The 21,709-nt window shown below is 48.6% G+C and overlaps 1 protein-coding gene across 3 annotated transcripts in view; it reads right to left on the bottom strand.

The window, feature by feature from the left end:
* Window positions 1–21,709, bottom strand: part of CASD1 (CAS1 domain containing 1) — a 62,414-nt gene that overhangs the window by 8,637 nt on the left and 32,068 nt on the right. For all 3 annotated transcript variants that reach the window (XM_040431207.1, XM_040431209.1, XM_040431208.1), the window contains exons 8-18: window positions 19,720–19,843; window positions 17,486–17,700; window positions 16,340–16,765; window positions 14,384–14,473; window positions 12,720–12,839; window positions 11,850–12,006; window positions 9,761–9,840; window positions 8,376–8,477; window positions 7,666–7,806; window positions 6,260–6,337; window positions 5,806–5,898 (exon numbers count right to left, since the gene is read on the bottom strand). In XM_040431207.1, the coding sequence (XP_040287141.1) occupies window positions 5,806–5,898; window positions 6,260–6,337; window positions 7,666–7,806; window positions 8,376–8,477; window positions 9,761–9,840; window positions 11,850–12,006; window positions 12,720–12,839; window positions 14,384–14,473; window positions 16,340–16,765; window positions 17,486–17,700; window positions 19,720–19,843 (1,626 nt within the window). The remainder of the gene's footprint in view (window positions 1–5,805; window positions 5,899–6,259; window positions 6,338–7,665; window positions 7,807–8,375; window positions 8,478–9,760; window positions 9,841–11,849; window positions 12,007–12,719; window positions 12,840–14,383; window positions 14,474–16,339; window positions 16,766–17,485; window positions 17,701–19,719; window positions 19,844–21,709) is intronic.

The raw sequence follows: 21,709 nt of genomic DNA, 5'->3' as shown, positions 1-21,709 counted from the left end.
CCGCCCATAGAAAGGAGGTCATGCACATGGCCGGCAGCGGATCCAGTGAGAGTGCAAGCACCCCGCACTGGAAGGCGGTCATGCACATGGCCAGCAACTTACCGGCGAGATAACAACCCCAGTCAGTGAGAGTGTATGTATGCCGCCTGAGGGAAGGAGGCATGCCCAAGGCCGGCAGCGAATCCAGTGAGTGTGCAGCACACCGCCCATGGAAAGGAGGTCATGCACATGGCCGGCAGCGGATCCAGTGAGAGTGCAAGCACCCCGCACTGGAAGGCGGTCATGCACATGGCCAGCAACTTACCGGCGAGATAACAACCCCAGTCAGTGAGAGTGTATGTATGCCGCCTGAGGGAAGGAGGCATGCCCAAGGCCGGCAGCGAATCCAGTGAGTGTGCAGCACACCGCCTATGGAAAGGAGGTCATGCACATGGCCGGCAGCGGATCCAGTGAGAGTGCAAGCACCCCGCACTGGAAGGCGGTCATGCACATGGCCAGCAACTTACCGGCGAGATAACAACCCCAGTCAGTGAGAGTGTATGTATGCCGCCTGAGGGAAGGAGGCATGCCCAAGGCCGGCAGCGAATCCAGTGAGTGTGCAGCACACCGCCCATGGAAAGGAGGTCATGCACATGGCCGGCAGCGGATCCAGTGAGAGTGCAAGCACCCCGCACTGGAAGGCGGTCATGCACATGGCCAGCAACTTACCGGCGAGATAACAACCCCAGTCAGTGAGAGTGTATGTATGCCGCCTGAGGGAAGGAGGCATGCCCAAGGCCGGCAGTGAATCCAGTGAGTGTGCAGCACACCGCCTATGGAAAGGAGGTCATGCACATGGCCGGCAGCGGATCCAGTGAGAGTGCAAGCACCCCGCACTGGAAGGCGGTCATGCACATGGCCAGCAACTTACTGGCGAGATAACAACCCCAGTCAGTGAGAGTGTATGTATGCCGCCTGAGGGAAGGAGGCATGCCCAAGGCCGGCAGCGAATCCAGTGAGAGTGCAGCATACCGCCTATGGAAGGGGGTCGTGCACATGGCCGGCAGCGAATCCAGTGAGATTGCAGCATTCCGCCTACGGAAGGGGGTCATGCATATGGCCGGCAGCGAATACAGCGAGAGTGCAGCGTTCCGCCTATGGAAGGGGGTCGTGCACATGGCCAGCACCGTATCCGGTGAGAGTGCAGTATTCCGCCTATAGAAGGGGGTCATGCACAAGGCGAGCCCGCAGCCAGGGAGAGTGCAGTATTTCGCCTAGGAAGGGGGGTCATGCACATGGCCAGCACCATAACTGCAGAGGGTGACTAAATCTGCCTATAGAAAGGGCGGCATGTACTTGGCCAGCGCCGTATCCCGGGAGAGGGCAAGAAGCCGCCTAGAAAGGGGAACATGCACCTGGCCAGCGACGCAGCAGGGGAGCGCGACATGCCGCCTATGGAAGGGGGGCATGCATACGGCCAGCACTACTGAGATCAGGCTGCAGCGTCCTGCGCAGCCCACAAGAAATCCGTTATTTTTTTTAAAAATTTTATAACACAGCCTCTCTGAGGCAGGAAGGGGGCCACCATACAGGGGCACAGCCTCTCTGAGAGGCAGGAAAGAGGCCAGCCATACACGCCCATGAGGAAGCCCAGATCTTAGAGGGTCTCCTCTAGATGGGAGCCGGCCGGTACCCAAAGGATTAACAGGGATCCGGCCTGGGGGGCGGCGCTGCGATCCCCTGGGGGCGGGGGAACCACCATGCGGGAAGAATTTGCGCCCGGAGAAGTTCCCACCCCCTCCAACCGAGGCCTAAATTCTAGCGGCGCCCGGCCGACCGGGGCCGCACAGTATTCGAGGTACTGGCCGGAACCTGAGCCGGAGTGGCGCATGTACATACCGGCTGCGAGTGCCCACCCCGCGGGCCGGAAGAGTCAGGGCCTGGGAAGGAACGCCGGAATTGCGGCCCAGCAGGCCGGAATGTCCCATGCCGGCCGCGGGAGCACATACGGCGGGCCCGAAGAGTCAGGGGCCCGGGAAGGAGCGCTGGAGTTGCGGCCCAGCAGGCCGGAAGCATCGCGCTCAAGTCCATGCCGGCCGCGGGTGCCCACCCCATGGGCCGGAGGCGAGGCCTTACGCCTCGGACGTCAGGAGCGGGCCACTGGCCCTGAGCAGCACACCGGTAAGAGGATGGGGGGACCCTGAGACCGGGTGCCCGTGAGGATAGAAGGGACTCCGGCAGGAGAAGGAAGGCAATGCGGCTGAACCTATTCTGCAGCTAACGGTGGGGAGACAGCCAGCTGCAATGTCCTATGGAGGCCAGGAGGGGAAGAGAGGGAGCAGATTGCTGCCCTGCGGCACCCCAAGGGCCAGCCTAGGTCCAGCAGGGACAGAAGGGTCCAGAGGCACCAGTATGGGGGTCAGGGGGACGTAGGGCTGGAGAAGCCACTCTCTCACCATCAGCCGTCTTCACCCTCGGTCCATGGCAGGACGCTGGAAGAGGGACTTGGCGTACGGGCGCCCCTTGCACTGGCGGGATGCAGGGGAGCTAGGCTGCCCTGGTCCACCTTGCCTTCTGTGGGGGAGGCAGCAGTGCGGGTGACCGGCACTGGCGCAGCTCAACCACGGGAGAAACAGAGAGGTCTAGTGCGTCTCTGTTGTCCCTGATGGTCTGCAAGAAAAAGAAAAAAGTAAAAATCTAAAATGAATCAACAAAGAGAAAACAGCCCTGCAGAGCAGGGAGTGTCTTGCCTCCTTGGACACTAAGCAAAAACTGGCAGTCTCTCTCTCTCCAGGCTGAGGGTATAGCTGCTGGAGGAGGGGCTTAACAGTCTTCACTTAGTGTCACGCCTCCTAGGGAGTTGAGCTATACCCAAGGTCTTCTGTGTCCCCCCAAGAAAAATGGGCGAGAAATAAATTATTATCTCCATAGTCTGAGAGACATAGTTTTTTTTATTTTCTGGGCGATTGTCTTAGGTAGGATATCATTTTTTGCAGGATGAGATGACGGCTTGATTGGCACTATTTTGGGGTGTATATGACTTTATCACTTGCTATTACACTTTTTGTGATGTAAGGTGACAAAAAATTGCTTTTTTTACACAGTGTTTATATTTTTTTAGGGCGTTTACCTGAGGGCTTAGGTCATGTGATATTTTTATACAGCAGGTTCTTATGGACGCGGGGATACCTAATGTGTATACTTTTTTTTACATTTAACACAATAAAAGCATTTTTGAAACCCCCAAAAAATCATGTTTTAGTGTCTCCATAGTCTGAGAGCCATAGTTTTTTATTTTTTGGGCGAATGTCTTAGGTAGGATTTTGGGGGGCATACGCATTTTTGATCGCTTGGTGTTGCACTTTTAGTGTTGTAAGGTGACAAAAAAATGTTTTTCTTAGCCCAGTTTTTATTTAATTTTCTTTTACGGTGTTCACCTGAGGGGTTAGATCATGTGATATTTTTATAGAGCCGGTTGATACGGACGCGGCGATACCCTACTTTTCTTTTTTCCCCTATGTTTTACAAAAACATTTTACTTTATTTGGGGAAAAGGACACTTTTTTAGTTTTTTACTTAAAAGTTTTACATTTTTTTTTGCAAAACTTTTTTTTTTAAACTCTTTTTCACACTTTATTTTTTGTCCCACTCTGGGACTTCAACTTTTGGGGGTCTGATCCCCTTTACAATGAATCACAATACTTATGTATTGTGATGCATTGGCTGTAAGTGTATTACACACTGTGACTGCCGGACCCCTGCCACGGATCGGGTGGGCGCGTCTCCTGCACCCGCCCGATCACAGCGCCGTACATGCACGGCGCTGGTCTTTAAGTCACGGACATCTGCGCCGTACATGTATGGTGCGGGTTCTCTACGGGTTAAAGGGGTATACCCATCTGAGACAATGGGGACATATCGCTAGGATATGTCCCCATTGTCTGATAGGTGCGGGTCCCACAGTTGGGACCCGCAACTATATTGAGAAAGCAGCAGAGAAGGTGGTGGCTGGAGGACCCCGGATCTACCGAGGTCCAGCCACCACAAGCGCTCTCGCCATACAAGTGAATGGGAACACACTAAGCTTGCACGCCCACTGCTCCCATTCATTTCTATGGGGGTGACGAAAATAGAACAGCCAGTGCGCGGCGATTTCAGGGCTCAGTTGTCGGTGTAGGTCCCAGAGGTGGGATCAGCAGTTATCAGACAATTCGGGCATATCCTAGTGATATACCCCCATTGTCTGAGATGGGAATACCCTTTAAAGGGAACCTGTCATCAACTTTATTCTGACCGTACTAAGGGCAGTAGAAAGTAGTGACAGAAATGTTGATCTCAGTGGTGCGTCACACATCAGCTAAAAGTAAGTGGTTGCCGAGAACCAGCATCATAATCATTGCAGACTAGGCCTTTAAAAGAGTCAAATCTATCTGAGAAGAGTCCTGGTTATTCATGAATTCCTGCTCTCCCTGCCCACCTGCTGATGACTAGTGCAGGGCTTGAGGGGCAGCGCATGACACGGGAATCTCTCTTTGGTGTGAAGGAAAATCCGTTTGTCGTGCCCCCACAGGCCCTGCACCATGCACGACACAGAGTGTCAGCTTTTCTCACAGTGAAGCTTAAATGTTAATACATTCCAAGAATAATCTGCAGACAGAAGATGCTTAACGGGGTATTCCCATCTGCACATTGATGTCGTGGAATATGCCATATGCTGTATATCTAACGTGTGGGTCCCACCTCTGGGACTTATGACTGCTGTGAATGGAGAGGTGAAAAGAAAAGAGAGGAAAGCAGCGCTCATGAGTAGGACTGCTTGACCGAAGGGTTAAGCGTGCTGCTTGGTCACAGAGGCTCCCTTGATGGTGTTGTGCTGGGAGCGCAACACCCAAAATGGCATGTAGGATACCAGTAGCCGGTGCTGCCAGGCTTGTCCCTATAGGCACAGACGTGCCCAGTCAAGATACAGTGGTTGGAGAAACGGGATCGGCATCGCAACCAGGTAAGATGTAGATCTGTATTCTTTATTAATAAAGGTTTCTGTTTAAGGTAACACGTTTCGGGGCCGAATGGGCCCCTTCTTTAGACAAAGAAGAAGGGGTCTGTGTTCGGCCCCGAAAGAAACGCATTACCTTTAATAGAAACAGAATGAATAAAGAATACAGATCTACATCTGTATCCCGACTTTACCTGGTTGCGCTGCCGCCGATCCCGTTCCTCCTACCACTGTGACGGTGGTCACACATGCATGGCTTTCTCCATTCATTGCTATGGGACTTCCAAAAATAGACCAGTAAGCACGCTCAGCAGTTTTTGGAACCCCCATACAAGTGAATATGCATGCACATGCATGGCCACCTCGCCTTTCCCAGCAGCTGGGAGAAGAAACCCCATTTCCGAGACAGGTGTGGGCTTTTGGGACCTGTGGAGATGACCCTTTAAGAAGAATTTTATGGGGACGAACTGAAACACTAAGTATACTAGAAAATGACATAAGATATATGCTTGCTTTGAGAGCCCCCATTCTAGATATAGATACGGGTCCCAGAGGTGGGATCCACACTTATCTGACATTAGTGACCTATCCTAGCATTATGCCACCAAAGTGTGAGGTGACACAACCCCTTTAATGACATCAAAGGTAAAACGACAGCCGCACTGACGGCCATTCCACAAAACCAGCTTCGAGCGTCGATGAGGCTCTGGCACCAATGCATAGCTTCAAAAGGAGACTACTTTGAAGACAACCATAGTGAAATTCATCAATGAGGTAAGTACCACTTTTACCGCAATATTTTCAACTCTCGTAGCACAGACAGCACTTACCTCCAAGGAAATTCTGCCAAACCAGGCAAAGAAGGAGCTGTACACGGAACGGGCGTATCCAGGAATATTCCTGATGAGGACGAAAGCTAAAATCTGCACAGAGACAACAACATGGGAGAATGAGGTCCGTTTTATCAGACCTATTACCAAAATGTGCTCCAAGTAGTGACTTCCTGCAGTGTAAAGCATGGCGGAGGGAAAGCATTTCAGACAGTGCAGCTTAAAAAATGGTTCCCCCTCTTGTAGAGTTATTGCATATTGCCAAGCTACGCCACCGCTTTATGGGTGGCGGGGGTCTGCATTCTGTGACTACCACCAATGCAGAAAATACAGGAGCTGCAGCGCTGATTCGGTGCTGCGTTAAGTTCACCCTGCAAAGCTGCGCTCACACCAGCTCTGTAAGGATCGGTCGGGGTCCACCCTCTATCCATACACATAATGAGAGTAGTAGTACCTGTACGACAGAAATTGATGGGTGCATCTCGTTGCATTCTGTCTTGTTTTTACAGCTGCTGGCCCATATCGAGTAGGTCTAAGGAAAGAAGAGGACGCACATTATATCCTTACTACACACAAAAACGTATTACAGTGCGGCTCCCTGAGGTGAGACCTGCGCCTATCGCACTCCCTGTGGATATGACATGGATGTGTTACTGGCCAAACTTCTCGACACCCCAAGAAAAAATAAATAAAAAAATGGCTGCCTGTTACAGGACTGAACTGGAGAAGTTGTAAAAATGACACGCCCCTTCTCTGACATCACTTCCTGCTCTGCAGCTATTGGCTGAAGCTTCACCGCACAGACTTCCTGCTCTGCCCGCCTCGTGTATATAGTACTGATAATCCTGCGTGCTCTCCATCTCCTCATCGGTTCTCAGTCAGTACGATTACGATACCACATTTTTATAGTTTTAAATACTTAAAGGGGTATTCCCATCACATACAATGGGGGCATAATCGCTAGGATATGCCACCATTGTCTGATAGGTGCGGGTCCCACCTCTGGGACCCGCACATACATCGAGAACGGAGCGGGGAAATGAACGGAGGGCGCACTGCGCATGCGCAGCTGCACTCCATTCATTTCAATGGGGTCGCCGAAAATAGCCGAGCCAGAAATGTATGGGAGCAGGGGCTGCGCGTGCGCTCCCATTCACTTGTATGGGAGCAGCGCTTGGTGGTGGACGGACCCCGGACCTCCAGCCACAGTTCTCCCCGCTCTGTTCTCCTTGTAGGTGCGGGTCCCAAAAAAAAAAAAAATAAATCAGATTCTTCTGCATTGCCATATTCTGACCCACATAACTTTTATTTTTTTTTATAAGTTACGTCTATGGAGCTGTGTGGGGGCTCATTTTTTGCAGGGTGATCCAATATTATTTTGGACTGTGTATGACTTTTGATCGCTTTTTATTACATTTTTTGGGCAGGTGAAGCAACAAAAAAAAAAAAACTGCAAATCAACCGTATTGATTTATTTTTCCATTACAGTGTTTACCGTATCGGATATACTGTATATCTTTATATTTTAATAGTACTGGCGTTTTGGGACATGGCGATACCTATGATTTTTTTGTTGCATTTTTTATAAATTTTTTGAAACTTTTTTTTTTTGGTTCCTCCTAGAGGACAAACATACAATCATCTGATTGCTTCTCCCATAGACTGCAATTAATTACCATTATAGTCTATGGGAGTTTCATTATGTTTCTACACAGAGCTTTGTCACAGGCCACACCATGTTAAAGGTGCTGGGCGGCAGGGTTGATTAATTCCCTATAAATTGCAGTATATGTCGGTGCTATGTAAATAATGGCAGTGAGGGGGGGGGTTAACCAGGGGGCAGATTCCTAAAGGACTTACCAGGAAAGAAACGACAGAGAAGAAGAGTAAAACACTGGAGACTTTGGTGGAAAACAGAGGTTCTCCTTTTCCTTCGAAAAGCACCTGATGTTTCTGTAACGCCAGGTAGATGAATGCGAACAGCATTCCGTGGAAAACCGCCTGAAAGCCAAAAGAATCAGAATCTTAATTCCATCATCCAGAACTGGCGCCATCACGGCTTTCTGAAAGTCCTGAATTTCCTCATGCCAGTATCAATGCACCTCTAGGAAGATCTGCCATGCCGCATCTCATACGTTGGTGGCAAACAGATAGACCTATCGGACATTGGTGGGATATCCTATCTCTAGAACCGGGCCCCGAAACTGAACAAGTGCGGCCATCCTCAATTCAAGTCTATGGGAGTGCTCGGATCTTTTCGGAACTCCAATAGAACTGAATGGAGAGCATGCAGCGCACTCTGCTTCACTTTGGGCGCCCCATTCTGGAGATAGGTGCAGATCCCAAGGGTGGGACCTCCACCTCACATTGGTGGTATATCCTAACGACATGCCACCAATGTGCGAGATGGGCCAACCTATTTAATGGATGCCAGGAGGAATAACAGAGGGACGACATAACAGAGAACCCTAAAGAATTGATGCTGCAACATTTCATGGTGAAGTAAAGAGATGATCATTCTCTTCACAGAATAATTCAGAGTGACTGAGGGATAAGAAAGCACGACTTACATATCGGTCTAAGCTCCATCTAAACCACCATTCATAGACTTCACCGTTCAGCTCGAACAGCTTGGATATCGGCCAAAGAGAGAAGATCTTCTGGAAGGAATCCTGCGTGAGAGAACGGCTCATTAACCGCAGCTAGGAGATTATATGGCATGAGAAATGTGTCTGAACACCGCTCTAGACCCTGCTACTGTAGATGCACAGTAAAGGAGACCCCCGAGTGAGGCATTCAGGGGTGCGGGGTGTCCATTATCAGGAGCGATTCCTGCAGAAGCGCATCACATCCGTGGTTGAGAGGAAAACAGAGAAACAGCCGTTCTCTGTATCGGCTACAAAATCAGTAACCACTGAAACCATTTGGTGGTCCAGGGGCCCATACACCTTAGATGGCTGCTGACTGACTGTTATGCCTCCATATGCCCCATACACATGCACACTCATCTTGCCAGAGGATGCATCTATTCTATAGAAATAGAAAGAGAGGAATAAAACTACCTTCTCCCATAGAAACACATGATGGGCATGTTGAAATCAAATCTGTCTGATCAGTCTTTTGCCTGCCATCAGGGGATAGCTGAGACACCCTTCCCCCCACACACAATAGATGGTCGGTCAGTCCCGGGGATTTGCCCAATGTTCTTCTAATGTGTAGGGGCACCTTTAGGGCAAACGACAGCATTTCCACAAGCTATGTCTGGTCGGTGGAGATCTCATCTCTGGGAATATGCAGGTCCATGAACCTGCCCTGATGGCCACCCCAACCGCATGGAGACTTAACGAAGAGGTACGGCCACGCGGTCAGGTTTCCTGACGCCGTTTTGGAAACCAAAACCAGAAGTGAACTCAAAAACAGAGAAGTCGTATCTGTGCTTCAGACTTTCTCTCTTTTGGCCGGAGATAAAACCGTAGCATGCTGCGGTATTATCTCCGTCCTGAACAGTCAAAAAGACTGATCTGAAGACATCCTGAACGGATTGCTCTCCATTCAGAATGCATTAGGATAAAACTGATCAGTTCTTTTCCGGTATTGAGCCCCTAGGACGGAACTCAGCGCCGGAAAAGAAAAACGCAAGTGTGAATGTATTCTAATAACCCTAATTTACAATGGGGGTTGAATAATTGTGACGGCAACAGTACATCCTGCCATGTACAGCTGCACTACTGAAACATTCTGACAACTTTTTCTGATTCCCATCAGTGTTGTCAGAGACTTCGTACAGATCCAAATAATATCTACATCTGACCCGAGTTCCCCCCACCTGTCTCCTCTCTCCTATAGTTATATCTATGCATAAAGGTTGTCCCTCATGGCGAGCGGTATCCACACCAGGTCACTGTGGACGCCGCGCCGCACAGAGCTATTAGGCAGATGGTAGATGTGACCGTACCTGAGAGCGGGACAGGACGTAGAGACACAGCAGCAGGAAAGCGAACTTTAGCGCCAGGCCAAAATACCAGATGTTATTGGCTGTGAAAGAAAAATCCTGACGTCAACAGATATGGAAGAATGCACGGAAATATCTACAAAATGATAAAATCTAGAAGGTGCAGCTAATCGCCTCTTACCGGAAAGAGTTACGATACTGGAGGTTTCTTCGTTGTTACGTTTTTATTTTTCTTCCCTATCTTGCTTGAGCCATAACTTTTTTTATAGGGCTTATTTTTTGCGGGACAAGTTGTACTTTCTAATGCCGCCATTAATTATGGCATACAAAGTAGTGGGAAGCGGTAAAAAAAATAAAAAAAAATAAAAAAATGGGGTGGAATAGGAAAAAGAAACGCAATTCCTCCACCGTTTTAAGGGTTTTGTTCCCAAGGCGTTCCGTTTGCAGTAAAACTGACCCATGCTCTGCATTCTCTGGGTCATTACGATTACAACGATTCCCCATATGTATAGGTTTTTACGTCTAAATACTGTAAAAATAAATTTAAACTTTGAAAAAAATAATTTTCTTTTTTACATCACCATATTCTGACCTCTAACTTTTTTATAGTTATTCACTGAGCTGTGTGGGGGGCTAATTTTTTGCGGGACAATCTGTAGTTTTAATTGATACCATTTTGGAGTGTGTGTGACTTTTTGATCACATTTTATTAAAAAATTTTGGGTAAGAGAAGCATTAAAAAAATGGCAAATTGACCATATTGACTCTACCGTTACACCATTCACCGTATTGGGCGCCATTCACCGTATTGGGCGTTTTCAGTCGCGATGATACCCATGATGTATTGTATATTTTTTGCTATTTAGGTATTTTTTTTATTATACGGAAAGGGGGATGATTTTTTTTATTTTTTGTAATGATTTTGAAGCTCATATATGAGCCTACAAAATCTATTTTTTGGATTTTTTTTATTTTGAACAATCATGTATTTTTAAACTGGACTTATTGAGAATTGCTAATTTCTTATTTTGGCCTGCCATCTGGTGGCCAAAATAAGAATTGCAGTTTGAATGTTCTCAGCCTCTTCAACGAGGCTGAGCTTATTCAAACCAATTACTGGCATCCCCATTGGCCACAGGGGACACCAGTAGGATGCCCGAAAGCGCGAGCTACCGGGTTTTTGCGCATTTACCGTAGATGCCCTGATCTCACTTGATTATTATTGCCGATTTCGGTAATTAGCCGCAGGTCTCTGCTGTTTGAAACAGCAGAGACCTGCTGGCCATGACACCCGCTGCACGAGCGAGCGGGTGCCATGTTTGCCTATCGCTCCAGTGCCAAAGAGTTAAAAGGGTTGTCCGGCTTATCTCCATACACTCTAAGGGTGCATTCACACGACTTAGTGTCTTTTTACGGTCGTGTGAATGCACCCTAATAGATCGGTCCTCTGTTCAGGATCCTTTTTGGGGACCGCACATAGCCGGCGCTATATAGAGAATGCTGTGTGCTGTCCGCATCTTTTGCGGCCCCATTGAAATGAATAGGTCCACACCCGTTGTGCAAAATTGTGGAACAGATGCGGATCCATTTATACGGTCGTGTGAATGCACCCTAATAGATCGGTCCTCTGTTCAGGATCCTTATCTCTTGGCCAGTGTGGAGAGCCCTTATATAAAGCATCTCTTGCTCTACACCAGGCATGCTCAACCTGCGGTCCTCCAGCTGTTGTAAAACTACAACTCCCACAATGCCCTGCTGTAGGCTGTTTGGGCATGCTGGAAGCTGGAGATTTGCAACAGCTGGAGAGCCGCAAGTTGAGCATGCCTGCTCTAGAGGACCTGTTCTGCATTACACACACCTCCCATTAATGTGAATGAGACCATATATGGTGCAGGTGCAATGTATCCTGATGTGTCCCTCACATTCACAGGTTCATATGGGTGCACTGCATGAATCCCCCATACAAACATTTACCTGTCTATTTGGTGAGCGGGCAACCACTTTATACTGCCAAATAATTAAAAAAAACCGGAGGTCAATGAACCAAATAGACAAACACGTCCATTCAAGATTCATCCGAGGTCGTTCTTACCATTTGCTTTCTTCTGGGTTATCTGGGGCCATAATGCCAATGATCCATAGATCACCATGAACCAGAAGGAAACCAATGGGACAAAGTAGTAGAACTGGTATGCCCGATCCATCACTACACAGAGGACCACCACCAGGAAGTTGAGGCGAAACAAGACCTGTGGACGATATAAATGAACATCTGGAATTATATAAAAGTGGACCTCCGCTGTGCGACAGGTTGTCCAACCCATTCTTTAGTGCTTTTCTGAGGTAGGTTCCATTCATTTCTGCAAATAGGAGTCTGGCCATAAGCATCCTGTTCGATGAGATCACCGCTGAACTACGAGTTCGGCGTCTAAAGTTCGGGTTATCGAAGTATCCCGTTACGGATTCTAAATTCCGTTATGGTCCGTGGTAGCGGAATCCATAACGGGATACTTCGATAACCCGAACTTTAGACGCCGAACTTAAAAACAGAAGTTCGCTCAACACTAGTCAGGAATAAAAGACTGGCGGAAACATCGGAACGGGGAGTGGCGAGTATTCCTCCTTTAACATCTGAGCCTTTTGTAAAAAGTTTTCCTCCACTGGACAACCCCTTAAATGCGTTCACCCAATATATAGTCTTTTACATGACAAATATTGTTAGTCAGAACATCCCTTTACCAAAATGAGAAGAAGCTCTGCAGCACAAGCTTCTGCTCTCACATGTGAAATACAGCAGGCTAAGGGCATGCTTCTACACTATGACGACGCTGCTGATATGTGCACCTCCTGGATATTTCAGAATAAAGGACACATTACCAGAGCGCCCTCCTGAGGAAATCTACAATATCTACCCGAGCAATGTTCACACAGTCGCTTTACAAACCTGCTGAAATGTTCCTACCTGGGAAATTCGGTAGAGTCCAAAATCCCCCTTTATCCAGAAATAAGAAAAGTGTCCGTATCCAGTCTGAAATAAATACGCAGCGACCAGAACCCGGACGTGCATGTACACCGGTAGAAACTGAGGAGAGAAGACGGATCAGTAGTCATCATAGGGGACATCGCTTCACATCAGAAGAAAGAGACCGTTATGAAGGACTCTGAGGTAAATGAAATGTGTATCATAATGTTCTGCAGCAGCTGAGGTGTGTATTAGGAGGTTCTGCAGCAGCTGAGGTGTGTATTAGGAGGTTCTGCAGCAGCTGAGGTGTGTATTACGATGTTCTGAAGCAGCTGAGGTGTGTATTACGATGTTCTGCAGCAGCTGAGGTGTGTATTAGGATGTTCTGCAGCAGCTGAGGTGTGTATTACGATGTTCTGCAGCAGCTGAGGTGTGTATTACGATGTTCTGCAGCAGCTGAGGTGTGTATTACGATGTTCTGCAGCAGCTGAGGTGTGTATTAGGAGGTTCTGCAGCAGCTGAGGTGTGTATTAGGAGGTTCTGCAGCAGCTGAGGTGTGTATTAGGAGGTTCTGCAGCAGCTGAGGTGTGTATTAGGAGGTTCTGCAGCAGCTGAGGTGTGTATTAGGAGGTTCTGCAGCAGCTGAGGTGTGTATTAGGAGGTTCTGCAGCAGCTGAGGTGTGTATTAGGAGGTTCTGCAGCAGCTGAGGTGTGTATTAGGAGGTTCTGCAGCAGCTGAGGTGTGTATTAGGAGGTTCTGCAGCAGCTGAGGTGTGTATTAGGAGGTTCTGCAGCAGCTGAGGTGTGTATTAGGAGGTTCTGCAGCAGCTGAGGTGTGTATTAGGAGGTCCTGCAGCAGCTGAGGTGTGTATTACGAGGTCCTGCAGCAGCTGAGGTGTGTATTACGAGGTTCTGCAGCAGCTGAGGTGTGTATTACGATGTTCTGCAGCAGCTGAGGTGTGTATTAGGAGGTTCTGCAGCAGATGAGGTGTGTATTAGGAGGTTCTGCAGCAGATGAGGTGTGTATTAGGAGGTTCTGCAGCAGCTGAGGTGTGTATTAGGAGGTTCTGCAGCAGCTGAGGTGTGTATTAGGAGGTTCTGCAGCAGCTGAGGTGTGTATTAGGAGGTTCTGCAGCAGATGAGGTGTGTATTAGGAGGTTCTGCAGCAGCTGAGGTGTGTATTAGGAGGTCCTGCAGCAGCTGAGGTGTGTATTAGGAGGTTCTGCAGCAGCTGAGGTGTGTATTAGGAGGTTCTGCAGCAGCTGAGGTGTGTACTATGATGTTCTGCAGGAGCTGAGGTGTGTATTAGGAGGTTCTGCAGCAGCTGAGGTGTGTATTAAGAGGTTCTGCAGCAGCCGAGGTGTGTATTAGGAGGTTCTGCAGCAGCTGAGGTGTGTATTATGACATTCTGCAGCAGCTGCATAATTGTTCCCTAAATCGGATGCTGTATACCCTGAATGAATACACAGGAGCGGGAGAGTCACCATCTGGAGGTGGCCACTTCCCAATTCCCAGCCGTGTCCCAGTTTATGAATGTGACAGTGATAACACACCGTTCTATACTGAAGACAGAGAAGGCGCCTGGAGTCCCTAGTCTCATTGTCAGCACTGACGTCTGTCATATAAGCAGCAGTTCATTATAATGACCCCATGACAACACTTACAGAGCTGGCTCCAGAGATGTGATAGATCAGGATGACGAGCTGCATCCATCCTTTCCACTCATCAGTCTGATCCCGATTCAACAACTTAGTCTACAATCAAACATGAAGGAGAAGGTTACTGAGCACCATACAACGTAACCTGCTATACTTCTCACATGACTGGACTAGAAGGGGTTTTCCAGAAGTTAAAGGGGTATTCCGGTTGTTTGATCACATACCCTGAACCCCCTGCAGCCCCCCTGAAATCCTATCTCCGGAACTCCCATAGAAATGAATGGAGCGTCCACGTGCATGTGCGTCTGGCTGCTCCACTCATTTCAGAGGGCTGCAGGGGGTATGGGGTCCCGTTATCGTGATCAGTCGGCGTCCCAGCGGTAGGACCCCCTCGGATCTAATAGTTATCCCCCATCTTGTGGATAGGTGATAACCTCAAACAACTCATCGCTTCCTGGTTCCGGCTCCAGAAATGGTCAATGGCTGCAGCGCTGACCCATCTCAGCCAATGATCGGGGGACTACAAGCCGTCAGTACATAGAGCTTGGGACCAGGTCCGCAGCAGCAGCGATCGCTGACGGGAGTAATGATGTTTTTATTTTTAACACTTTCTAGCCCTTTTCTTTTTTAAATTTACTTCCCTGGAAACCCTTTAAATACTGTTGCAATATACATACATTACATAACTTATCCTGTACTGATCCTGAGTTACATCCTGTATTATACTCCAGAGCTGCACTCACTATTCTGCTGGTGCAGTCACTGTGTACATACATACATTACTTATCCTGTACTGATCCTGAGTTACATCCTGTATTATACTCCAGAGCTGCACTCACTATTCTGCTGGTGCAGTCACTGTGTACATACATTACATTACTTATCCTGTACTGATCCTGAGTTACATCCTGTATTATACTCCAGAGCTGCACTCACTATTCTCCTGGTGGAGTCACTGTGTACATACATTACTTATCCTGTACTGATCCTGAGTTACATCCTGTATTATACTCCAGAGCTGCACTCACTATTCTGCTGGTGCAGTCACTGTGTACATACATACATTACTTATCCTGTACTGATCCTGAGTTACATCCTGCATTATACTCCAGAGCTGCACTCACTATTCTGCTGGTGCAGACACTGTGTACATATATTACATTACTTATCCTGTACTGATCCTGAGTTACATCCTGCATTATACTCCAGAGCTGCACTCACTATTCTGCTGGTGGAGTCACTGTGTACATACATTACATTATTTATCCTGTACTGAACCTGAGTTACATCCTGTATCATACTCCAGAGCTGCACTCACTATTCTGCTGGTGCAGTCACTGTGTACATACATTACATTACTTATCCTGTACTGATCCTGAGTTACATCCTGCAGTATACTCCAGAGCTGCACTCACTATTCTGCTGGTGCAGTCACTGTGTACATACATTACATTACTTATCCTGTACTGATCCTGAGTTACATCCTGTATTATACTCCAGAGCTGCACTCACTATTATATATGTATATATATGCAGGCAGCATTTTGGTGTCCGCCTCCAGAACGGAATGGAGATGGAACGGAGACTGAACTGATGCATTCTGAGCGGATCCTTTTCCATTCAGAATGCATTAGGGCAAAACTGAACGGATCTCACAAACGGAAAGCCAAAACGCTAATGTGAAAGTAGCCTAGACTGGCACTGGATGCTCCGAAGTTATGTTGTTATAATTTCGGCGGATCAACCGCCAGATACAGGGGTTATTAAGAAAAAAAAGTTTTCTCCCCTGATACTCTGCAGCGATGAATCAGTGTAGATAATAATCTACCAATAGGCGGTCTGATGGGCCGACTTTAGAGGATCGCTTACATGGAATACAACTGCAGCGCACCCTCAGCGGTGTTACGTCTGCACGAGTATACTACTGTATTACACATAATGTCCCCCCACAGACAACGTTACCTCCTTCGTATTCTCGTTGTAGAAGACGCCCAGCACCAGGATGTAGATGATGGGGATGAAGAATGACGAGTGGGTATAAAACTTGTTTTCCTTCATATACAGGTTTGCGCGGTCACAGAAGTAGAAGTAGGCCATGAGGATACCCAACTTGGAGAAGGAGAAGAGGGCGACCTCCAGTGCAGAGGCGGCGGGGTTGACGGTGGCCGGCTTCTTCTCCTCCCCGCTCTCTATGTCCGTGCACATCTTGTTCTTCCTGTGCTTGTTCCGCTGGATTACGCTGATGGCCACATAGGCCCCAATGGATAAAGCAAAGAAACTGGCTCCCAGCTTCTGTATGAAGGTGAGAGGGGGCGCGGGCTGGCAGCAGGAGCCATCTATGGGCTTCATGATTTTGTTGCAGTAAGAATTCATAAGGATCATGGCACTCTGGGGGAGAGGAAGGAGTTAATCAGAACTTCAGTGAGCACCAACCTCCATTACAGGAGACCCCGACCAACGTCTCACAGCTAAGAAAGACGGGGGCCACCTTATGCCACAGCTGCGGTCCAAAGGAATACATTAGGTTGTATGCAATGTTGTGGACTGCAGCTCTCACTCTATATGTTGGCCCCAACTTGCCCAGTATATTACGGTTGGCCCAGCTTCCCCCCACTGCCCCCAAATCTCATCTACTGTCCCACTGCTAGCCCCCCAGCCCCCTGTCCAGGGCTGGCCCGAGCTCCCGCCCACTGTCTCCTGACTTGCTCCAGCTTCCCCTCACTATCCCAGCTCCCACCCACTGCTAGCCCCCCCCGCCCCCATGACAGTGGGTGCTAGATTTCCCCCCCCCCCAGGGCCGGCCCCGGCATTCTCGCACTCTCCCGGGGCCGGCCCCGGCATTCTCGCACTCTCCCGGGGCCGGCCCCGGCATTCTCGCACTCTCCCGGGGCCGGCCCCGGCATTCTCGCACTTTCCCGGGGCCGGCCCCGGCATTCTCGCACTCTCCCGGGGCCGGCCCCGGCATTCTCGCACTCTCCCGGGGCCGGCCCCGGCATTCTCGCACTCTCCCGGGGTCGGCCCCGGCATTCTCACACTCTCCCGGGGCCGGCCCGGCTCCCGCCCACTATCCCACGGCTACTACATTATGGTCGGCTTTCTGGTACTCACGATATCTCTGCTGGTCTCTGGAATGTGGAGACCATCCAGGGATTGCTCTATTGTTTCCTCTGAGATGAGCCTTGAAACGCTAAAAATTTTGATTTTTGATCTTGATTTCCTATTGGTGCCATTTAATATCCCTGCTGCGACCTCATTGTAAGCGTCAATTCTTTCATTGGTAATCATTCTGCGACTTTCGCTCAACAACGGCTCGTAGACCGGATCTGGAAATGACAATTTCATCAGCTAAAACCAAAGTCATCAACACGATGGACACCCAGAAATCAGGATGTACCACAATTATAATGTCATAAAAAAACGGTTTCCTCCAGCCCCAGTGTAAGTAATTGCCCCTCAAGCCAACTTTCGCTTTTTCATCCCTACTTTCCAAAAGCAGTAATTATTTCACTCTTCCATCAATATAGCCCAACGAGGTCTTGCTTTTTATAGGACAAGTTGTATTATTTAATGAACTAAAGAATGCACAGAGAAAAATCTTAAAACATCTTTGCTAAAAATTGTTCCTTTAGAGGATCGAGTCCTCCAGTAGAAGAGGAGACTAATACTGGGCCCCCTCTTGCCCTGGGCCCCATATTCACATGTGTTCACAATAAGGACAGGGGAGGAAGCTGCTCCTTCGGGCAGCCTCTTACTATGTCTCCTGTGAGAGCCAAGGGTCAGGCATGCTCTGTTTTAACTGCCCTATCTTTCTCTCCTGGACATCTCCTGGGGGACAGTCAGGACACCCCAATACACATCAGAAGGTTGGGTGGTCCTGCTGAATTCAGCAGGTTTGGCCAATGTACAGCTTTACAGATCCCTTAAAGGGAATCTGTCACCTGCTTTTACCATTTTAAGCTGGCACCATCGCTATGTTGACTAAAGTACCTTATTTCCAGCAGTCTTCTTTTTACTTTATTTCGTTTTGTAGTTTTGATATAAAAGCGCTTTTTCTGTTATGCTAATTAGGGTCCAAGGTGCCCAGAGGGGCGTTTTTTCCCCTCTCCGGTGCCCAGTGACGCCCCCTGCAGTGCCCAAGAACGCCTCCTGATCATCAGATAACCTCCCACAGCCCGGCAAACGGTTCCGCCTCCTCCCCACGTCATAGTCTACCTTATAGAAATGCCCCGTCCTTCTTCCTGTCTGCGGCCAGAAAACTCGCGCAGGCGCAGTACTGCCAGCGGCCTGCGCGATCATCAACCTCCTGAGGGCAACAGCGCTCAGGTCACATCACTGGGCTCGGCGCATGCCCAGTGAGACTTTTGAGGCTGTTGCCCTCAGGAGGTTGATGATCGCGCAGGCGCAGGCCGCTGGCAGTACTGCGCCTGCCGAGTTTTCTGGCCGCAGACAGGAAGAAGGACGGGGCATTTCTATAAGGTAGACTATGACGTGGGGAGGGGGCGGAACCGTTTGCCGGGGCTGTGGGAGGTTATTTGATGATCAGAAGGCGTTCTTGGGCACTGCAGGGGGCGTCACTGGGCACCGGAGAGTGAAAAAAACGCCCCTCTGGGCACCTTGGACCCTAATTAGCATAACAGAAAAAGCGCTTTTATATCAAAACTACAAAACGAAATAAAGTAAAAAGAAGACTGCTGGAAATAAGGTACTTTAGTCAACATAGCGATGGTGCCAGCTTAAAATGGTAAAAGCAGGTAACAGAATCCCTTTAATAGCAGCTTGACTATGGTTTCCAGGTGGCAACAGGAGTTTTGAATATTCTATATTGCAACCTCCCAACAATTCAAGCGTTTCCTCTAGTAATTTATAGTTTACGTAACAGGCATTGGCTGATCGGCAGGGGTTCCGGGAGCCATATTGCTGAGAAAAATTATGTTTTATCATATGCAAATGAACCTCTAGGAGCAACGGGGGCGTTGTCGTTACACCTAGAGGCTCTGCTCTCTCTGCAACTGCTGCACCCTCTGCACTTTAATTGACAGGGCTAGGCAGTGATTGACAGGGCCAGGTGTGATGACGTTTACAAAGTGTAGAGGGAGCGGCAGTTGCAGAGACAGCAGAGCCCCTATTGCTCCTATAGGCTCATTTGCCTATGATAAAACATCATTCTTCTCAGTAATACTGGCACATAGGAACATGGGACCAACACAGATGCCCTCAGCTGCCAAGTGCACAAGCAACAAATCTGCTGAGAAATGTCCTTTCAGTCCAGCCCCTGCCTAGATCAGAAAGAAGTTTGGCAATGGTTCCGATCAGACATCATCTCACTGACATATATACTGCACCTTGTAAGATCCAGTAGACGTCGCTGCTGTCCGCTAGCTTCCCCAGAAGCGGCTCTATATCCGTCAGGTTTATTCTGTATTGGGCAAGAGACTCTGCGCTGCCGTTGTTCATCTTTATTGACCACTGAAAGTGCACCGGAAAGATTCCATCAGAGCTGGAGACCTCACCCCACAATTACTACAGAAGGCTGACACATTACAGTTGTGTCCCTGCAGGTTTGGAGGGTAAACGGTTGTGCTTCAACCAAAAATGCATATGCAAACCCGGTCTCAAAAGGGTTTTCCTGGTTCACAATATTGATGGGCTTTTCTTAGGATATGTCACAACGGTGGGCTTCAGATCTCGGCAACCCACCAAGTCAGCTTCTGAAGAGGCCATGGAGCTTGGGAAAGTGCTGCAGCCTCTTCATTGCTTACACTGCACCTTGTCTCCTGACTAGCAGCTGTGCAGAATATCGCAGCTCTGTCCCATTAACAGGACAAAGCTGCAATGCTCTGCATGGCTGCTAATAAGTAGACGCTGTGCAGTCCAAAAGCGGATTTCGAGGGTGTCAATCTCATACTGATGGCCTATCATACAGATTAGGCTACTTTCACACTACCGATGTCTGCCCAGACGGATCCGCTCATATAATGCAGACTTGGGATCCGTCCAGACTTTACATTGAAAGTCAATGGGGGACGGATCCGTTTGAAAATTGAGCCATACTGTGTCAACTTCAAACGGATCCGTCCCCATTGACTTACATTGTAAGTCTGGACGGATCCGCTTGCCTCCGCACAGCCAGGCGGACACCCGAACGCTGCAAGCAGCGTTCGGGTGTCCGCCTGCTGAGCAGAGCGGAGGCTGAACGCTGCCAGACTGATGCATTCTGAACGGATCCGCGTCTACTCAGAATGCATTAGGGCAGTACGGATGCGTTCAGGGCCGCTTGTGAGCCCCTTCAAACGGAGCTCACAAGCGGAGCCCCGAACGCTAGTGTGAAAGTAGCCTAAGCCACCAATATTATAATCCAGGAAACATTTAACCCTTTCCCTGTTACAGACGCATCTCATACATTCTTGCAGGGTGGCATGTCATATCATATGTCCTTACTCCAGATGACTGGATCTCAGGCTGTGTAGGAGCTAGAGATACCAGTCGGGGCTTGTTTTAAAGTCCACTGGCCTCCTCTATCCTCCTCCACTCTGGCTGAAATCACAGCCAGCTAAAGTGGATGGGCGACTTTAACCTGCAATATCTCAGGCTGTGTAGCAGCTATAGATTGAGTCTTGACAATCTAAGCATCATCAAGATCATGAAGCTAGCCGCAATACATTGAAAGTTACAGCCCTTAGAAAAGTTGAGAGGTACATATACCTGCAGCTCTCACTCATGACCAGATTTCAAAAAATTGTAGGGCAGATACAGTACAGACCAAAAGTTTGGACACACCTTCTCATTCAAAGAGTTTTCTTTATTTTCATGACTATGAAGGCATCAAAACTATGAATTAACACATGTGGAATTATATACATAACAAACAAGTGTGAAACAACTGAAAATATGTCATATTCTAGGTTCTTCAAAGTAGCCACCTTTTGCTTTGATTACTGCTTTGCACACTCTTGGCATTCTTTTGATGAGCTTCAAGAGGTAGTCCCCTGAAATGGTCTTCCAACAGTCTTGAAGGAGTTCCCAGAGATGCTTAGCACTTGTTGGCCCTTTTGCCTTCACTCTGCGGTCCAGCTCACCCCAAACCATCTCGATTGGGTTCAGGTCCGGTGACTGTGGAGGCCAGGTCATCTGGCGCAGCACCCCATCACTCTCCTTCATGGTCAAGTAGCCCTTACTTTCCCAATTTTTCGGCTGACTGACTGACCTTCATTTCTTAAAGTAATGATGGCCACTCGTTTTTCTTTACTTAGCTGCTTTTTTCTTGCCATAATACAAATTCTAACAGTCTATTCAGTAGGACTATCAGCTGTGTATCCAAATGACTTCTCCTCA

This window comes from Bufo bufo, chromosome 5 (assembly GCF_905171765.1).
Source record: "Bufo bufo chromosome 5, aBufBuf1.1, whole genome shotgun sequence".
NCBI classification, from domain to species: Eukaryota; Metazoa; Chordata; class Amphibia; order Anura; family Bufonidae; genus Bufo; species Bufo bufo.
This window is presented reverse-complemented; position numbering and strand designations above follow the sequence as displayed.